General features: G+C 34.1%; 1 protein-coding gene across 3 annotated transcripts; it reads right to left on the bottom strand.

Annotated features, from left to right (window-relative positions):
- Positions 1–7,083: 7,083 nt before the first annotated feature.
- Positions 7,084–14,586, bottom strand: LOC110638638 (auxin response factor 4). Of its 3 annotated transcripts, none has more exons than XM_058148262.1 (12): positions 13,648–14,581; positions 13,448–13,504; positions 13,054–13,239; positions 12,865–12,949; positions 12,695–12,785; positions 12,170–12,334; positions 9,967–10,086; positions 9,812–9,887; positions 9,098–9,260; positions 8,280–9,025; positions 8,008–8,198; positions 7,084–7,481 (listed from the first exon to the last, which is right to left on the bottom strand). In XM_058148262.1, exons 1-12 carry the CDS (start codon positions 13,957–13,959, stop codon positions 7,310–7,312), a joined length of 2,364 nt encoding a protein of 787 aa, XP_058004245.1. In that variant the 5' UTR covers positions 13,960–14,581; the 3' UTR covers positions 7,084–7,309. The 3 variants fall into 3 exon arrangements, with proteins under 3 accessions (XP_058004245.1, XP_058004246.1, XP_058004247.1); XM_058148263.1 differs by having other exon boundaries at positions 7,362–7,503; positions 13,648–14,583; XM_058148264.1 differs by lacking the exon at positions 7,084–7,481 and having other exon boundaries at positions 8,047–8,198; positions 8,300–9,025; positions 13,648–14,586.
- Positions 14,587–16,018: the final 1,432 nt, after the last annotated feature.

Genomic DNA, 16,018 nt, shown 5'->3' with positions numbered 1-16,018 from the left:
AAGTTTGTTTCTTTGATGCCCAAGAAACCAAACCTCCACCTAAAGTGGACACCCAACCAAAGGTTGACTTATTATCCTTAGTACTACTTATCCAATTGGCATTTATATAACCCTAGGATCTCCATCATATTTGTTTCACTAGTCAACCATATAATCACATGTTTATAACATGAATTACATAAGTAATTCACAGTCTAGATATGTACCTTATTTGCAGAAATAAATTGCTCCATAAGCTAAACTTGTACATACACAGAAATGCATACTCATTTGTCCTTTTGTCACTTCTTATAAATGACTTGTAAGGCTCTTATATTTACTACTCAAAATGTATCAACCTTTTGGCCAATAAATTCATCTCTTCATACATGTAACTATTAAGAAGAATTGCATCTTTTTATTTAGTTACATCTTTTGGCCAAGGGACACAACTCTTTGCATGAATACAACTCTTTATATGGTTTTAGCACAATTGGAAATTTATCACAGAATAATCTATAGTTTATAATTCCCTTTTTTTTTTTAATATCCAAAAACTCTTGAAATTTCTTTCCAGTATTTCATACTAATATTACTAGTATAACTTGATAATTTAAATATTGCAAAAGCAATATCAGGTCTAGTGCAATACATAGCATATATTAAGCTATCAATAGCATTAGTATACTCAATTTGAGTAATTATTCTACTAAAATTTCCAGTCAATTTGCAATAAATATCATATGGAGTATTTGCTTCCCTTAATATAATGAAAATGACAAAGAGTAAAACCCCCACTATGTTACAGCTAGGTAGTTTAGGCAGATCCCTCAAGGATAATAACCAAAATATAAATCTAGACAGTAATTTTAAAATTCTCCCAAGAATAAATTAAAGAATAATAATATTGATTGTAGGTAAAAATGAAGAGAAGAGACAAAAAAGAAAAGTTAATAGATTTTTTATTCCAAACTGCTATTTATAAAAGCATTTGCATCTCTTCAAACATATACAATAGTTCACTTTGTATCTATTAGAATAATTATATCTATTCACTTACACCTTTTAGAATAGATACAACAGTTCACTTCGTATCTCTTATAACAATTACATCTATTCTCTTATACCTTTTACAACAGATACAATCGTTCACTTTGTATCTCTTAGAATAATTACATCTGTTCATTTATACCTTTTACAACAGATACAACTGTTCACTTTTGTATCTCTTAGTATAATTACATCTGTTCACTTATACCTCTTAGAACATATACAACCGTTCACTTATACCTCTTAGAACAGATACAACCATTCACTTATACCTTTTAGAACAGATACAACCATTCACTTTGTATCTCTTAGAACAATTATATATGTTCACTTATGAACAGACATAACTCTTTTGAAATGAGACAAATTTTTCTATCACTAATATTTTAACAATATCCCCACCTAGTTAGTGATAGACACAATCAATATGAATTAGGATTTATGCATATAAAAAGTGTTTTTCGACTTATGCACATAAATCTTATTATCTTCTTTAACACATTCACCATGAGCTTTAGCATCATAATATAACCTTATATTTCTTCTAATTATAAGCATGTCATCAACATAAAATAAATTATAAACATGTCATCAACATAAAATAAATTATCACATAAAAAAAAACTTTTAATGTGTATGTATTTCTGAAGCTATTTAAGAGAAAAGTCGTATGTGGCATACAATAATTTCTTCCTATAATCATTCAAACTAGAAGTATGATGTGCTATTATTCCTCCTAATTGCAATGATTTAGGAATTACCACTTTCAAATCTTTAAACTTTGAAACAAAGATATGCAACTCATGGACTTATCCATAACAGGCATATTATCAACCATTTGGAATTCAAAATATTTTATGATGAGAAATTTATCCACACCTTATTTTTCTGAATTGTATTTGAACTCCAGTGATTTCCAGATTTCCATTGGAGACTTGATAGAAGTAAATAGATCATATAGCATATCTGACAAGTTGTTAAGAATATGACCTCTGCATAACAATTCATCTTCTTCACGTTTGTCTCGATCTGCTTTCACTTGTTCAGAATCTTCTGGAGTTGGTGGTGAAATAGCAGGCAGACTTGGATCAAGTATATAAGAAATCTTCAATGTGGTGAGTAAGAATAGCATCTTGTCTTTCCAGCGAACATAGTTTGTCCCATCAAAACGATCAAGTTTCACAAACTCTTGATTCATCACGGAAACAGCCTTGGACTCCATTGCGATTAATACTTTAAAATTGTTGAGGCAGTGGGTGTAGAATAGGCTTTGAGGCGTGGTGAATCACTATCTTTAAGGTATTAATTGCCCCCACTAGATTGCTGCAAGGTTATGGCAATATACCTCTAGGATACAACAAAGCCTGAAATCTGCAGACAGCAACTCCTGAAGATTTCCCTTAAGAACTCTTTATATGAACTGAATTTAGAGAGACTAGAAGAAAAGAAGAAGAAGTAGAAGTAGTATATTTCTGAATTGAAAAAATCATCCATATTTATAAAGAATGAAAAGTCATGGCACCTTTATTAGACAGATACATCTGTCTATCTCCAATAGATACAACTATTTGTGTAATAGATATGTCTATTTATTAAAAGCTACCTATACAAATAGTTGTGACTATTTGTATAGACATATCTGTTTATTAACAGACACCTATACAAATAGTTATGACTTTTTGTATAGAATAGACATGTCTGTTTATTAACAGACACCTATACAAACAGTTGTGACTGTTTGTATAGAATTGACATGTCTGTCTATTAACAGACACATCTACTTGTTAATAAACACATCTGTTTGTAATTTATTTACGAAAATTACAATATGATAATTATTTTATTTCACACATATATGTGCCAAGTGCCATAATAGAATAATATATATTGAATTATATATATATAATTCTATATATATTTTACTCTTGTCATTTCCTTATATTTTAACAATATAGGAATTCTTTCTCTCTATATTGTCTAACATACAAGCTATTTATAACAATTTTGAGATGGATTGTATTAAGACTTTAATTGTCTGCCTTCGGATCTGCATATCTCCACATTTTTCCGTCATCCAGAGGAATCTCAATGAAGCCCTCACGTTCCTGCTTAGCCACGATTCCTCTTGGCACTAGCCACTTGTGGAGCTTATTCTGAAACTCCAAAACGACGGTCTTCATACTGCTCATACACAACCAATTATTCATACTTCCAAATCTATCATATGGAAGTTGAATAATAAGCTACATCGGATGGATCGATCCTTTTATGATGAAGTCTTTTGTTTTCAAAAGAATAGTGCTGCTTCCGTTATAGAAATCTCTAACCAAGCGGCTCTGCAAATTGATTCCTTTCTGTCAATGTCCGCCCATGATGCCTCTGCAGATGCTCTTCGATCGCTTTTGGACAAGGAGTGGCTGTGCCATAGAATATTAAATCAATTGCATCCTTGTGACCTTCATTTGCAACCTGCTATACTCAATTGGAAGGAGAGAACGAAAACCTATTTGAGTGGCAAGTATGAACATCTTCAACGACCGGTTGGCGACCACTACTATGAGGTATCAACTTTTGATAAGCTTACACAAGCTGTCTATGAGACAACTGAGCTTTCTCTTGAGACAGATTATGGTGATTTCGTAATTCTTTCCAACTTTTTGAAGTCTGTTTCTACATCATTTCGCAAAGTGAATGAACACATTGTCATATCAGCACTCAAGTGCCTGGTGAAGTTAAATTTTATCCCTGTACAATGGATACCTGAAGTCTTTAGCAACATTATAATTCCTAATTTAGCCATTAACGAAGAGGATAAGTGCTTGTTCACCACAAATCATCTTGAATTCATCACCAGGGATATGCTAATTAGTGATGGGCATACTAGGAGGGGACTTGCCTATATGTTTCTTGAGAAACTTTTAAGTGAATTTCCCATTCATGTGCCTTTGATGGTTATGGCAGAGGTAGAGGAGATGCTGAGAACGATTGACCAAGAAGAATTAGATGGTCCACATTGGAGGAGAAAGGAGTGTGCCATACGCTTAGTGGTTTTTCTCTTGTGTAGGGATGCTAAGGATGACATGAGCTTGTCAGCCTACTACAATTCCTTCATCTCTTACTTGAAGTCCTGCGTGTCAGATAGATGGAACCTTGCCTTTTTAAGGGATAGGTTGTATAGGGCATATGCATACATTTCTGAGCATATGATTGCCAAAGAACAGTGGGAAGAGAGAAGTATTTCACTCTTGAAGCGCTTGTTTGACAATTCCAAGTCTGAGCCTGATTCAAACTTGACCAAAAGGAAGAAATGGGATACATGCCATCTTTATTTCTGCCACTTCTTCCAGTCCAGTATTCTCCCAGAGTTGCTTAGTAAGGATATGAATACATTCCCAATGCTCGAGGCAGCAGCTCTCAAATTTTGTTATTTATACTTGAATAAGTTTCCAGTTTCACAAGAGTTGCTCATCTCTTTGAAGCCTTGGTTAACCAGATTTCTTGGAAGTGGTTCACGTGTGGTTCAATCATATGCTACAAGATGTATTGAAAAAATTGAGGGAGGAACTAAAGTAAAGGAAAAGTTGAGCTAGAAGAATTGAAGGTTTGTCCTCTCCCTTTGGTTTTATAGCAGTAATTTTGAGTACACTTTCTTTCTTGTTGTATCAATACCCAAGAACTGATTCGAGAGGCCTCGAGGCTTATAAGCAGGCCAATAAGGGAGTTTGTTTTAATAAAAAAATTGGTTCAGCCCATTAGAATTGCCTTTTCTTATCCTTCTATTGCATGGATAATTGATTAATTAGGTGTGTTTGAATTAGTTGCTTTTAATTTTTCGTACTGCAATTAGAACCAACCATTAGTTGTTATTTGTGCTTCTCATACAGAATCAATCATTTGCAATGCAAAGTCTTTTTTTTTTTTTTTTTTTTGATAACTGTTAAAAAAATTCTATGCTTTTTAAATTTTTGCAATTCCATTCTATACTATGAAATTACCGATTAAACCCTAAACTTTTTAACTCTTATCAATTTTACTCCAGCCGTTAAGAAAATTGTTATTTTACTAACAAAGACAGTATGTAAGGGCCACATAAGAATGCAACTTCAATAATAGGAAATATTTTTCATATTAATATATTGAAATAATATGTTCCTACCTAAAAATATATGTTTTTAGTCTCTTCAATAGTCTTAATCCCATATCTTTATTTCATCTATCAACTATAAAGAATTGTTTAAGTACAACTTGTTAAATATATATTAATACAAGGTATTTATATTGAATTACATATTTTTTTTTTATTTCATTCAAAGATATATCTTCTTCTTTTATGTTAATCGCAACTGGCGTCTTACATAGCATCTCTGTTAGTGAAATAACAGTTTTCTTAACAGTGGGTAGCATTAGCAAGAATTAAAAAGTTTAAAATTTAATTAATAATTTTCATAATATGAAATAGAATTGCAAAATTTTGAAAGTTAGAGAGTTTTTTTTGCCCTTTTTTTTTAGTAACTTCAATTAAAACAACATTGGACGGATCGATTTATCAATTATTATTTACTTTGTTTTTCAAGAAAATACTGCTGCCTCTTTATTTGAAATCTTCACCCTGATGGCTCTGCAGCTGCTCTCCTGTCACATTTGCACACCGGACACCCAGACCCATTGACCGCGTTATTGAATCTTCTGGGAATTCTTGTATCTGTGGTCAGCAAAGCCCATTTGAAGAGCAGAGTTCCCAAGCTAAGCTACTTATTGCTTCCGGAGACTACTTCCCTATCTAATTCCCGTTTTTTTTTTTTTTTGTTCTTATCTAATTCATCATGCAGCTGGCTTATTCTTGCAATAAAATGTCTATTGAAGTTCCGTTTTAGAAATAATAGCCACTGGACAACAGCCTCTAAAAAAATTAGGATGCATGGATGTTGTTATATCCTGTCTTAATTTGCAATGGACAGACAAGGATGAAACATGTTTGAGACAAAACCAAAGATATCATCAGTAGGGAGCCAGGGATATGCTTTGCTAATAGTTGCCCAACTAGGAAGGAACTTGCCTACAAGTTTCTTGGAAATCTTGTTAATGAACCTGTTGGATCTGAAAAAAAAAATGAGGAAAGAGATTTGCTTAAACTGAGATTGATTTTTTACTTTACTTTTTTATATACTTCCAATAATACATGGCTATTTATAGAGCAAAATACCACATGATTTCTGCCTAATCAACTAAGAGAGAAATAGAACACCTTACTTTAAAGATTAACATTACAAGTTTAGACATTTCATATCTGCTTTTGCAGATTTTAGGATTTGAATTCAACTAAAATACATAAACTATATCCTTAGAACTTGTAGAAAATTTAGAGTTTGAAGCAATAATATCACATGCTTCAACAGAACCTATGTCTTTGGCAGATGTGATTATGGAATACATAAAACTTTTGGAGGACTTTGAAGAAGACCCTGTTGCAAATTGGAACAATAAGGATTGTGCCATGAGCTATTAGGCTTGGTGATTTTCCTCCAGTATGAGTATCCTCAAACTGATACCATCTCTAGCAATCATCTTCCTGCCTATAAAGTCTCTCTGCCATTGCATTCGAGTTCATCATTGGGATTTTTTTTTTTTTTTTTGTTGATTGGTCTCCAATTAGGATTTGAAATCGACATTTCACAGCCTTATCATTAAAACTGCCACAGTACCCTCAATACTACTGAACTAAAGCTCGTTGATCCATCACTAGGATTTAAGAATCTGTAAATACCATCTTCCTTTCTACCCAGTTAACATCGAGAAGCCATTTCACCGGGATAAAGTTGCAGAATTTAGTCTTGGATGGCATGTTAAACACCTCGAAACACTACTAATCAACTGTGATAAGGTCTAATATTACATTAGTTTGAATCTAAGTGATGCTTCCCATGCCAATACGACACAACGTTGTTATGGTGATCCCAGAAGCCAACTATCTGCTTTCATTTGCTGATTAAGTGTAAAGATAGGAGAATAATACTACTCATTACAATAGTTAATGAAAAGTTGATGAGGAAGTACTAAAATCAAACAGTTCCACAAACTTCAGTTATTATCTAAGGCCATGAAAGGCACAGTAGTTCTAAACATCCACGCGTTCCATTGACAAAGACAATCACTGAACTTAGAATTCAAATGATAGAAGATACATAGCTAGGTTCAGGTTTTGATAGCGAGTGCACAAGCACAGCAAGCATAGTACAGCAAGCATAGTACTTAAAACCAAATACGAATTTCAAACCCCTTACTACTGTGGAGAAGAATCTGGCTGGCCCACTGATGAAGACTTTGATGCTTCCATTACAACATGAGCTTGATCCAAACAGCTTTGAGTATCATCACCAATAACTCCAATGGTCATCTTCTCCACTTCTTCTTGAGTATATATATGGATCTTGGATACCACATTACAGAACTCACTGTGACCAGGAAAAAGGTTCACTGTAAGGATCATTTAGTCAAGGGTCATGATTATCATTTATTGATTATTCTAAAAGATCACAGAAAAGGAAGAGACAAAAAAAAAAAAGCCTCAGGGTACCATTGTTTTTCATTTTAATACATAAGAAATGTACACTGCAATTTTTTGCTTTCTTCCTTCCCATACTTCACACCATTACCTTTATCTGTACATGCAATTTGATAATATATACATGCACAGATCCATACTGATAATCTAAAAGATTCAGATTCAAATGGTGAACATCATCACAAAGCTAGTTAATTCCATAAATGAAGTAACTTATTTTTTTTTTTAAATATTCTCTTTGCTTAATGCATTTTATGCCTGCTGGCTACCTAGCTTTTTAGAACAGCAACTATCACTTTAGAACATATACGAATTTTGTTATTTATATGAAATTGATGAAGCATATTACTTGCAAATTATATTGTAATGCACTGGATAGCAGATACTAGTAGGTTGGTTTCATTACAGACACTTACTGCCATGGATCATCCCCGACAACCATTACATCATTCTCACTGTCAGTATACAAGATCCGCCACCCTTTCTTATGATCTCGTAGAAAGCCTTCCATGCTAAATAGTCGCTCTAGTTCACTCAACAGGTCATCATAGCCATTCAGTCTTGAGAGATCAATAGCTCTTCCAACCAAGCTGCCCTGCTTATGAACCTGCAACAAATTTATGTAAACATAAGTAATAAACAAAATAAAAAAGCATGTCAACGTCTGATTGCTTCTAATTCAGCTTACCTTTGTACAACTCCGCTTACCAGAGTTTTGTGAGTTTGGAGTAGGTGATTCGGCAGTCAACGAGAATCCAAACAGCTTGCAGCCACTAGCAGTCCCATTAAAAGAGTTATCCTTTTGATTTATTAGATTTACCCCTAAGGCTGGTGATGCAGAAATAGTTTCCTGTGACTTGTGCTCACTTGATTGATTTGGCTTTCCAACTTCATCCCTAGCAACACCAGTCTGAATAGAAGATGCACCAAATTGGAGTTTTTCTCTTGGGAAGTTAGTAGCATAAGAACACATTCTAGGATCTTGGCCAGTTTTATATAAATCAGCATAAGGAAAATACATATTTTGAAAGCTTTCTGCTGCTAGCGGATAAAAATTAGGTCTTGGTGCTTGATATATGTTGAAAGGACCACATCTAAGATTGGGTCTGCCCCAAGCACCTAGGTTGAAATCACTTTTTCCAGTCAGTGATCTCAGTGGGCATATTTCTTGACCTTGCAAGACCTTCGGAAATCTATTAGATTCCGCAAAGCCTGTGTAAGTGGTTGAGCGAGCCCTTGTTATCTCGCTAATATTAGCCTTATCTCTTCCAGTTGACACAAGATTTTGATGCGCTGAGTTTTGCATCTCAAAATCTGGTGGGCGGTTTAACGTGTCATGTCCATATAAGGGTGACACAAAACCTACATTTTCTTGACCTTGCAAGACCTTAGAGGATCTTCCAGACTCCTCAAAGTCTAAAAAACCACCCCCCCCTGCAAAAAGATAAAACAGATCTCAGACTTGCACAAATTAGTAAGCTTAAGAAGTGGGAACAGAAATTGTACCAGTTATGGGGTTATCAGGTGGGTTTGCTGGCAGACCAGTCCGCAGTTTCTTCAGCCTTGGGGAAGATTGAATGCTCAAGGGTGGGAGTGAAACAGAAGGATCAATCTCCCATAGAGAAACTCGTTCTTGATGATCACTAACAACATCTTCATCCCACCTCACCTGTTTAATGGCACATCAATGATGCCCAAATTAATCACTAAGTCACATGGAGATCATAAAATAACAAGTCCACCATCCTGCTTTGTCATTGAACTACAAATAAGAAGAAACGCATTCCAGAACTTGTAATGTTTTCCATTTCCATATCAAAGATCTGCTTATTTAGAAATTATTACTTTTCAAAGTATCCCAACTTTCAGGGAAAAAAAAATGCAAAATCTGCAATCAAAATTGGATTATAGAGAACATTATTAGCTTCAGTAATTCCATCAATCAGTTGACTACACAAAAACCAATGCTGCGTTTACAGAATGCTCTGTTGGATTAAGTTCCATGTTGCTTCATAAACAAACAATGGGGATGGGAGGAAGTATAAAGATTACAGAGCAAACAGTTCTGGTTAACTATGTGAGCAAGAAATTCATAGAATTCATGTTCACGGTGGCAGATAAAACGAAGGTATGCTTACATCACATTGAAATATGTGGAAAACAAAATCATCTACATAGAGTAATATTCCATGATATGTAAAGCAAGATTTAAAAACTCACCATTAAGCACCTCCATTTTGAGTTAGGCCATCTATAAGGATCCAAGTCACTCATTCCAGTGACAACACCACTGCACCTGCACAAGGTAGAAAAAACGTCATGTTTTGCTGCAGAGTCGAGAATTAGTTTTGCTGTCATACTAAATTGCACAACACCTTCTTTCTGGAGAATCATCCATTTCAAATCTCATTTTGAATCTTGTCCCAATGCACACTGGATTCATGATGCTTTTCATATACTTTTTGTAGGGTACTACAAACTCTGCATGACTGGCCCTGCATTTCAGGCATTGCATACAACTTTAAATTCCTGTTTTATCTAGAATATGCCTCATTAGGGGAAAAAAACAAACAGCAAATAAATTTACAAGAATTGAAGGGAAAGGAACTATATGCCAGTCAAATACTTATGCACTAATACTAATAGCCTAATAGATAACACCACATAAGAACTGCTACTTGAACCATTCCAGAAATTCTCAATTTGATTCTGAAAAAGCACTTAACATTAAATCCTTTCACTACCCTGAAATCCAAAATTTGTACATTAAAAAAAAAAATCACCCTTTTCTTTTAGTAATACAGACTTGACATTCTCCACAAAAATTTCTATCTTTAAACTTTTTATGTGCATGCATGAGTGAATCTGTGTATTAAGAATTCATGCAGTTTTACATTTTTTAAAAACCTAGTAGAAGTAACCTGCATTCATTGCACTTCCTACCAAATCTATTTCATGCAACTATTTGAAAGAGTAGGATAGTGAACCCTCTAAGATGTTCAACAGCCCAACAAAAAATGCTATCAACTGGCCAAGTTTTGCATGCTTATGTGTAAGATAGCACCATAATGGGCACAACGAAGATAAGAACAAAAAAGGAAGCTCAATAAATATCAAAAACCCTTAATAATTTTGCAGCTTTTTGTGCTGAGAATAAAGGTAGTTTCATTACTGCAAATTGTTTATTGGGTAACAAGTCAAAAAATATTCATAATTATACAACTATTCAGCCCAAATAATTGCAGTTAATTTTATCCCATACACAATAATGGTCATTCATGTAATCTCCGATCAATATCATAGATGTTGCATGTTAATCATTATGTGATATTTGAACCAGCCATTAATTTTATTCTATAATAAAACACAATGCTTAAATCACAAACTTTACAAGCCTGTGTAGAGGCACTATTAGACGCTGGATGAGCAACTTATAGGAAGAAAAATCCTGATTCCAAAGTTGTAGGCACTCTACATCTCAGACTAACAATTTCACCACTTAATGTGAAATAACCACTAGGCTTATTTAAAATAATATTATCATTGAAACACCAGGGACAACCCGGAAATTTACGGTGTAATTCTTACAATATGCACCTTACAAACTTCTTTATATCTCAACAGTCAACACTAATTCAAACATATATTCAACTGTTCCTACTGCACCTAATGCATCCTGCACAATTCCCTTATTATTCTCCTCTCTACGCTAATAAACATTCAGGATCACTTTAAGAGTCTCTCAGTTCACACCACCCTGGCATCCTTATGTAGTCCACAGACCATGAGAAGAGCGACCAAAATAGCTAGTCTACTTAATATTCAATAGATTTGGATATCTCAAATCAGAAAGCATAGTATTTAAATCAGGTAATTATCCTCAGTCCTAACAAGTAAGTAAGTTTATTTGACAATATACCGAGGATTGTGCTGTTTAGCCTACAAATTCAAATTGGAAGAGAGTGAATTCTCATTAACATATCAGGAAAAACTGTTATTTGTTCAAGTCCCATTGAACATTATTATCATGACAATAGTACAGACAAATTGCATAGGTCATAATATGTAAACAAACAGCACATCTCAGGAACCTAAACTATAAGAAAGTGGAGACATACCCGAAGTACAATATTTACATAAATTAGAATGTATTGCTTCAGTTTGAGCCAACATTAAACAATGTCAATCAAATATTCTAAACTATGCTGTTTCCTTGAGCAGCAGTAGTTGGGACTGCAAAATTTCTTAAAATTTTAGCCCTTGAATCATGACATTATATCAATTATACTCATAGTGAAAAACATTAAAATGTCAATTTTCTAACAGTGAGTGGCATCATTGTCATTTTCATGGCACAAGCCTTTACCCCATCAATTTGACACTACCTTCAATTAGATATTACCCTGCCTGTGCTGAAACACATTTTGGCTTGTAAAATTCCACTAAATAATTCATACTGCTCAAATTATGGCCTCCATTGAAGAGCCAGGGCTCTTTGAGCACAGATTTAATAGCATTAACAAAACGACAGGACTAAATGAAATATTCATAACATCGGATTTGTAATAGTAGCGGTACCTTGGACTGTACAAAACATTAAACATGCTTTTGGTGGAAATTGCATTAGCCACTAGAGAAAGAACACTGGGATAGGAATTCTGTTTGCCAACAACTGAATCAGGAAGACCATTTCTTGGTCGAACAGCTCTTCTAATCCCCAATCTCAGCTCCCCATCTTCACCCCTACAAAGACCACAAGAAAACATAGCTTTATATGGCCTGATGGATACAACAAATTAAATTGGATTGGTTTCTTCTATAATTTGTTCCATAACATCAGGAATATTTTTTTATATATATTTTTTCATCAGGCACAACAAAAATTTTTCGTAGCCCTTCTATACTATTGCATTTTTGGGATTTTCTTGATGCTTTAAGCGTTGCCACTTGTCAAATTTGTAGCTGTTCTGACTACCCCATCTCTTTTTCCCGAATTTTTTTCCTAACAGGCTAAATTACAAAATTTGAAAAGGGAATTATTTTTTCCCAGAACTTCAAATGAGGTGTAAAAATTTACTTCAGAATCATTATCCATATGCATACCTTAGAAATAGCACCGCATCCCCTGAAACAAGATTCTTTTGACTCACAAAAATACTCCACCCTGTAGTAAGCAGATGCCTCCTGGGTTGACCTAAAAGGCAATAAACATTAAACAACACTACCAATATTTCCTTCAATTGAACCCAACCCAATATTGTATTAAGATTTACCTCTGTATATGTGTCGAAATCTCCACTCTACTCCGTGTAGGTCTTTGGCCACAAGCTCCTGAGAGGGCCTCTGCTGTTTGTAATCCTACAGATGTAGAAATATCACCACATTCACAACACATTCTAACTAGAGTTACCAAATTAGTCTATCAAGTAATCGTAGAGCAATTAAAGGCATAAAATTCATACCAACGGAGGGAAACAGTCTTCGGCAGCTCTACGGGGAACAGAGAACCCTCCATGGGTGCTAGTATCAGAAGCTGTGAGTGTTTTGCAAAACATATGAGGGGTTGATTTTGCTGGTAATCCGCCTCCACCTTCTTCATCCACACCTAAATTTTCAAGCTCTTTGCCCTCTAAATCGTGTCCTACCAACTACAAAGTTCCCAGAAAATGACACCGTCAACTCGCGAGACTATAAAGGTTAAAAGAAAAACCGAATAAATTCATTAAGACCTAAAAGGACAGCGTGCCCAGTCCCCAAAAGAATGCAATTTTCCCGGCATAATACAAGTAACAGTGGCATAAAACCCGACATGAAGAAGAGAGGGAAATGAGTTATAACATCAATTCAAGATGATACCTCTGGTTGAGGAAGCAAAGTAAGCTGAGTGTAGACCTCATCGTTCTCTTTGTTAGCCTGTTTCAAGAGATTAGAATTAGAAAAGGAAAAAAGCAGCAGCAGCAAACTAGAAGGAATCATATAATGGAAAGTTATGACCTTGCAAGGAAGCTAATAGATAGAATGCAGAGAAAGTAAAGAAAACCCATTTTACTACTTACAAGGAATTGCACATTTACAACTTTGCAAAAGATTTGTGGCTGGAGATCAAAGGTGGGCATTTCCATAGGAGAGAAAGGAGCCGAAGAGGCAACCTGTTCCAGGTGGCCTTGAGGAAAGTAGACAACCACATTCCCTTTCTTGGGCAGTGAAGTGAGAGGGCCAGCACAAGCATGCCAAAGCTCCAAGTAAATTGAAGAGGGCATAGGAGATGGAGATGAATTAGAAGAACAAGAAGAAGAGGAAGAGTCCCCATTAGTACAAAATGCATTCTTCTCCACCTCAGTCACTGCATGGTTCAGATCAATTTCCATGAACACCCACCCAGTGTTGGTATCTTAGTATGGGATTAAAAATACAAGTACAACCACATAACCAGCCCCCAAAATATCAAGAAATTAAAAAAGAAAAGTAGGGGCAGGAGACTAATCAAGTGGAAATGAAGGGTACCCACAAAGCTAAGAGAAAACCATAGAAAATTGGAAATGAGGTCAAATCATTGCAAGAAACTCATATTTTTTGAAGGGTACCCATAAAAGTTAAATACAGGAGAGTAGTGCAAGAAGATGAATAGAAAACAACAAGAAGGTCATGTTTAGAAAGGATACCCATACAAAGCTAAAAGATGAGAACGAAAGAAAGAAAGAAAAGGGTATCAAATAATAACAAGAAATTCAAAGTATGATTCCTCCCCCATTTGCAGGTACTGAGAAGAGGGAGCAGAAGTAGCAGACATAGACAATTGCATAGGGAGCACAGAAAACAAAAGGCAAAAAAAGCCAATGTGGTGGTGGCTTTTGGACTTGGACTGTTGAGATAGGGAGAAAGAGAGATGAGGAGAGAGAGAGAGACAGAGAGAGAGAGAGAGAGACTGTGTTGGGTGGAGGGGACAGGCTAAGACAGTACATAACCCACACTCTCCCCCACCCTCCTCACTCTCTCTCAAGTCTCAATTGCTTTCCTTGCCTTTGCCTTAGCTTTATCTCTTTTTTTTTTATTATCAGAATTAGTCTTTTTTTTTAATTCTTTAATTAATTTTCAATGCGGATGAGGGTCCTTCTGCACCCAGACAAAAGGGGAGTTTGCATTCAATACAACAACAAAAAAAAAACTCAACTTTCTTCCCTTTGCTACAGGCCCTTTCAGTGTTCTTGTGTTCAAGAGAAACAATAAGATAAAAACAATCCAATAATGCTGAATCCATAATAGCCATAAAAAATTATGTAAAACCCATCAATCAAATTTATCTAATTGTATTCATATGGTTTCTTTAAACCAAAACTAAAAGAAAGGACCAATTCTTGTAGGATAATCTTTTTCCAGTTAAGTTTCATTCATTCAGCAGAGTTTTAGAGGCATCAACATTCAGCAACCAGACACCGGCATGCCCCAATTCTCTGAGAGAGAGAGAGAGAGAGAGAGAGAGAGAGAGAGTTGTCAATATAGAGTTGGGGCCCTTGAGGGACTTTGGCAGCAACTATCATGGGCGTGTTGTTAGTTGTTAGGACTCAGTGACTCAGAGACCCAGCAGTCCACTCTTTTATATATCTCTAGTCTCATCACCCTTCGTTCTTTCATATTTTTTGAACAGTCCCTGTTCCCCACTCTTTTTTTTCTAGCGCGTGATGCTGCTTCTGTTTCTGTTTTTCTTTTGTTCTACATAGTAACATATTTTTTTGAGATAATAACATTTTACCTAACAAAATTTGTTTTTTTTTTTATGTGAAGTGAATAAATAAATAATAATATGTGAAAATATAAAACCAATTAATTTTTTTTTATTTTTGAGAAATTATAAATTTTATGGGGTATAGCTATTATACCTCATATCATAATAAATTTAATAATTATTAAATTATATATTTATATTTTTTATGATAAACATCACGCATAATTATTTAATTTTATAAATATTTTCATAAAAATCACTCGATTTTAATTTCTTTCATAAAATTTATTAAATTTTAATTCAATTTTATAAAATTTACTATTAAAAATTAAAAATTTTTATATTAATTTACTAATCTATCAATTATTTTGTAAATAAAATTATCTTATTTTTTTTAAATGAGATACATAAAATGTATTTAACTATCCTATCCCTCGTCTCGCCCTTAAATTTCTTTCCCTTTTTTTGTTTACTTTTGTATCAATAATTATTAATTAAGTACTTTTATTTAAAAAATAATTGACACATTAACAGATTAATTTGAAAATTTTTAATTTTTAGTTATGATAACTTTTATAAAATTAAATTAAAATTTTATAAATTTTATAAAAAAATTAAAATTTAATGACTTTTATAAAACATTCATTAAATTAAATCACCACATATAATAATTATATATATTTATTATATACATCTTAACTTAT

Source organism: Hevea brasiliensis, chromosome 6 (assembly GCF_030052815.1).
Source record: "Hevea brasiliensis isolate MT/VB/25A 57/8 chromosome 6, ASM3005281v1, whole genome shotgun sequence".
Classification (NCBI taxonomy): domain Eukaryota; kingdom Viridiplantae; phylum Streptophyta; class Magnoliopsida; order Malpighiales; family Euphorbiaceae; genus Hevea; species Hevea brasiliensis.
Note: the sequence above shows the minus strand (reverse complement) of the source record. Positions and strands in the feature narration are given on the sequence as shown.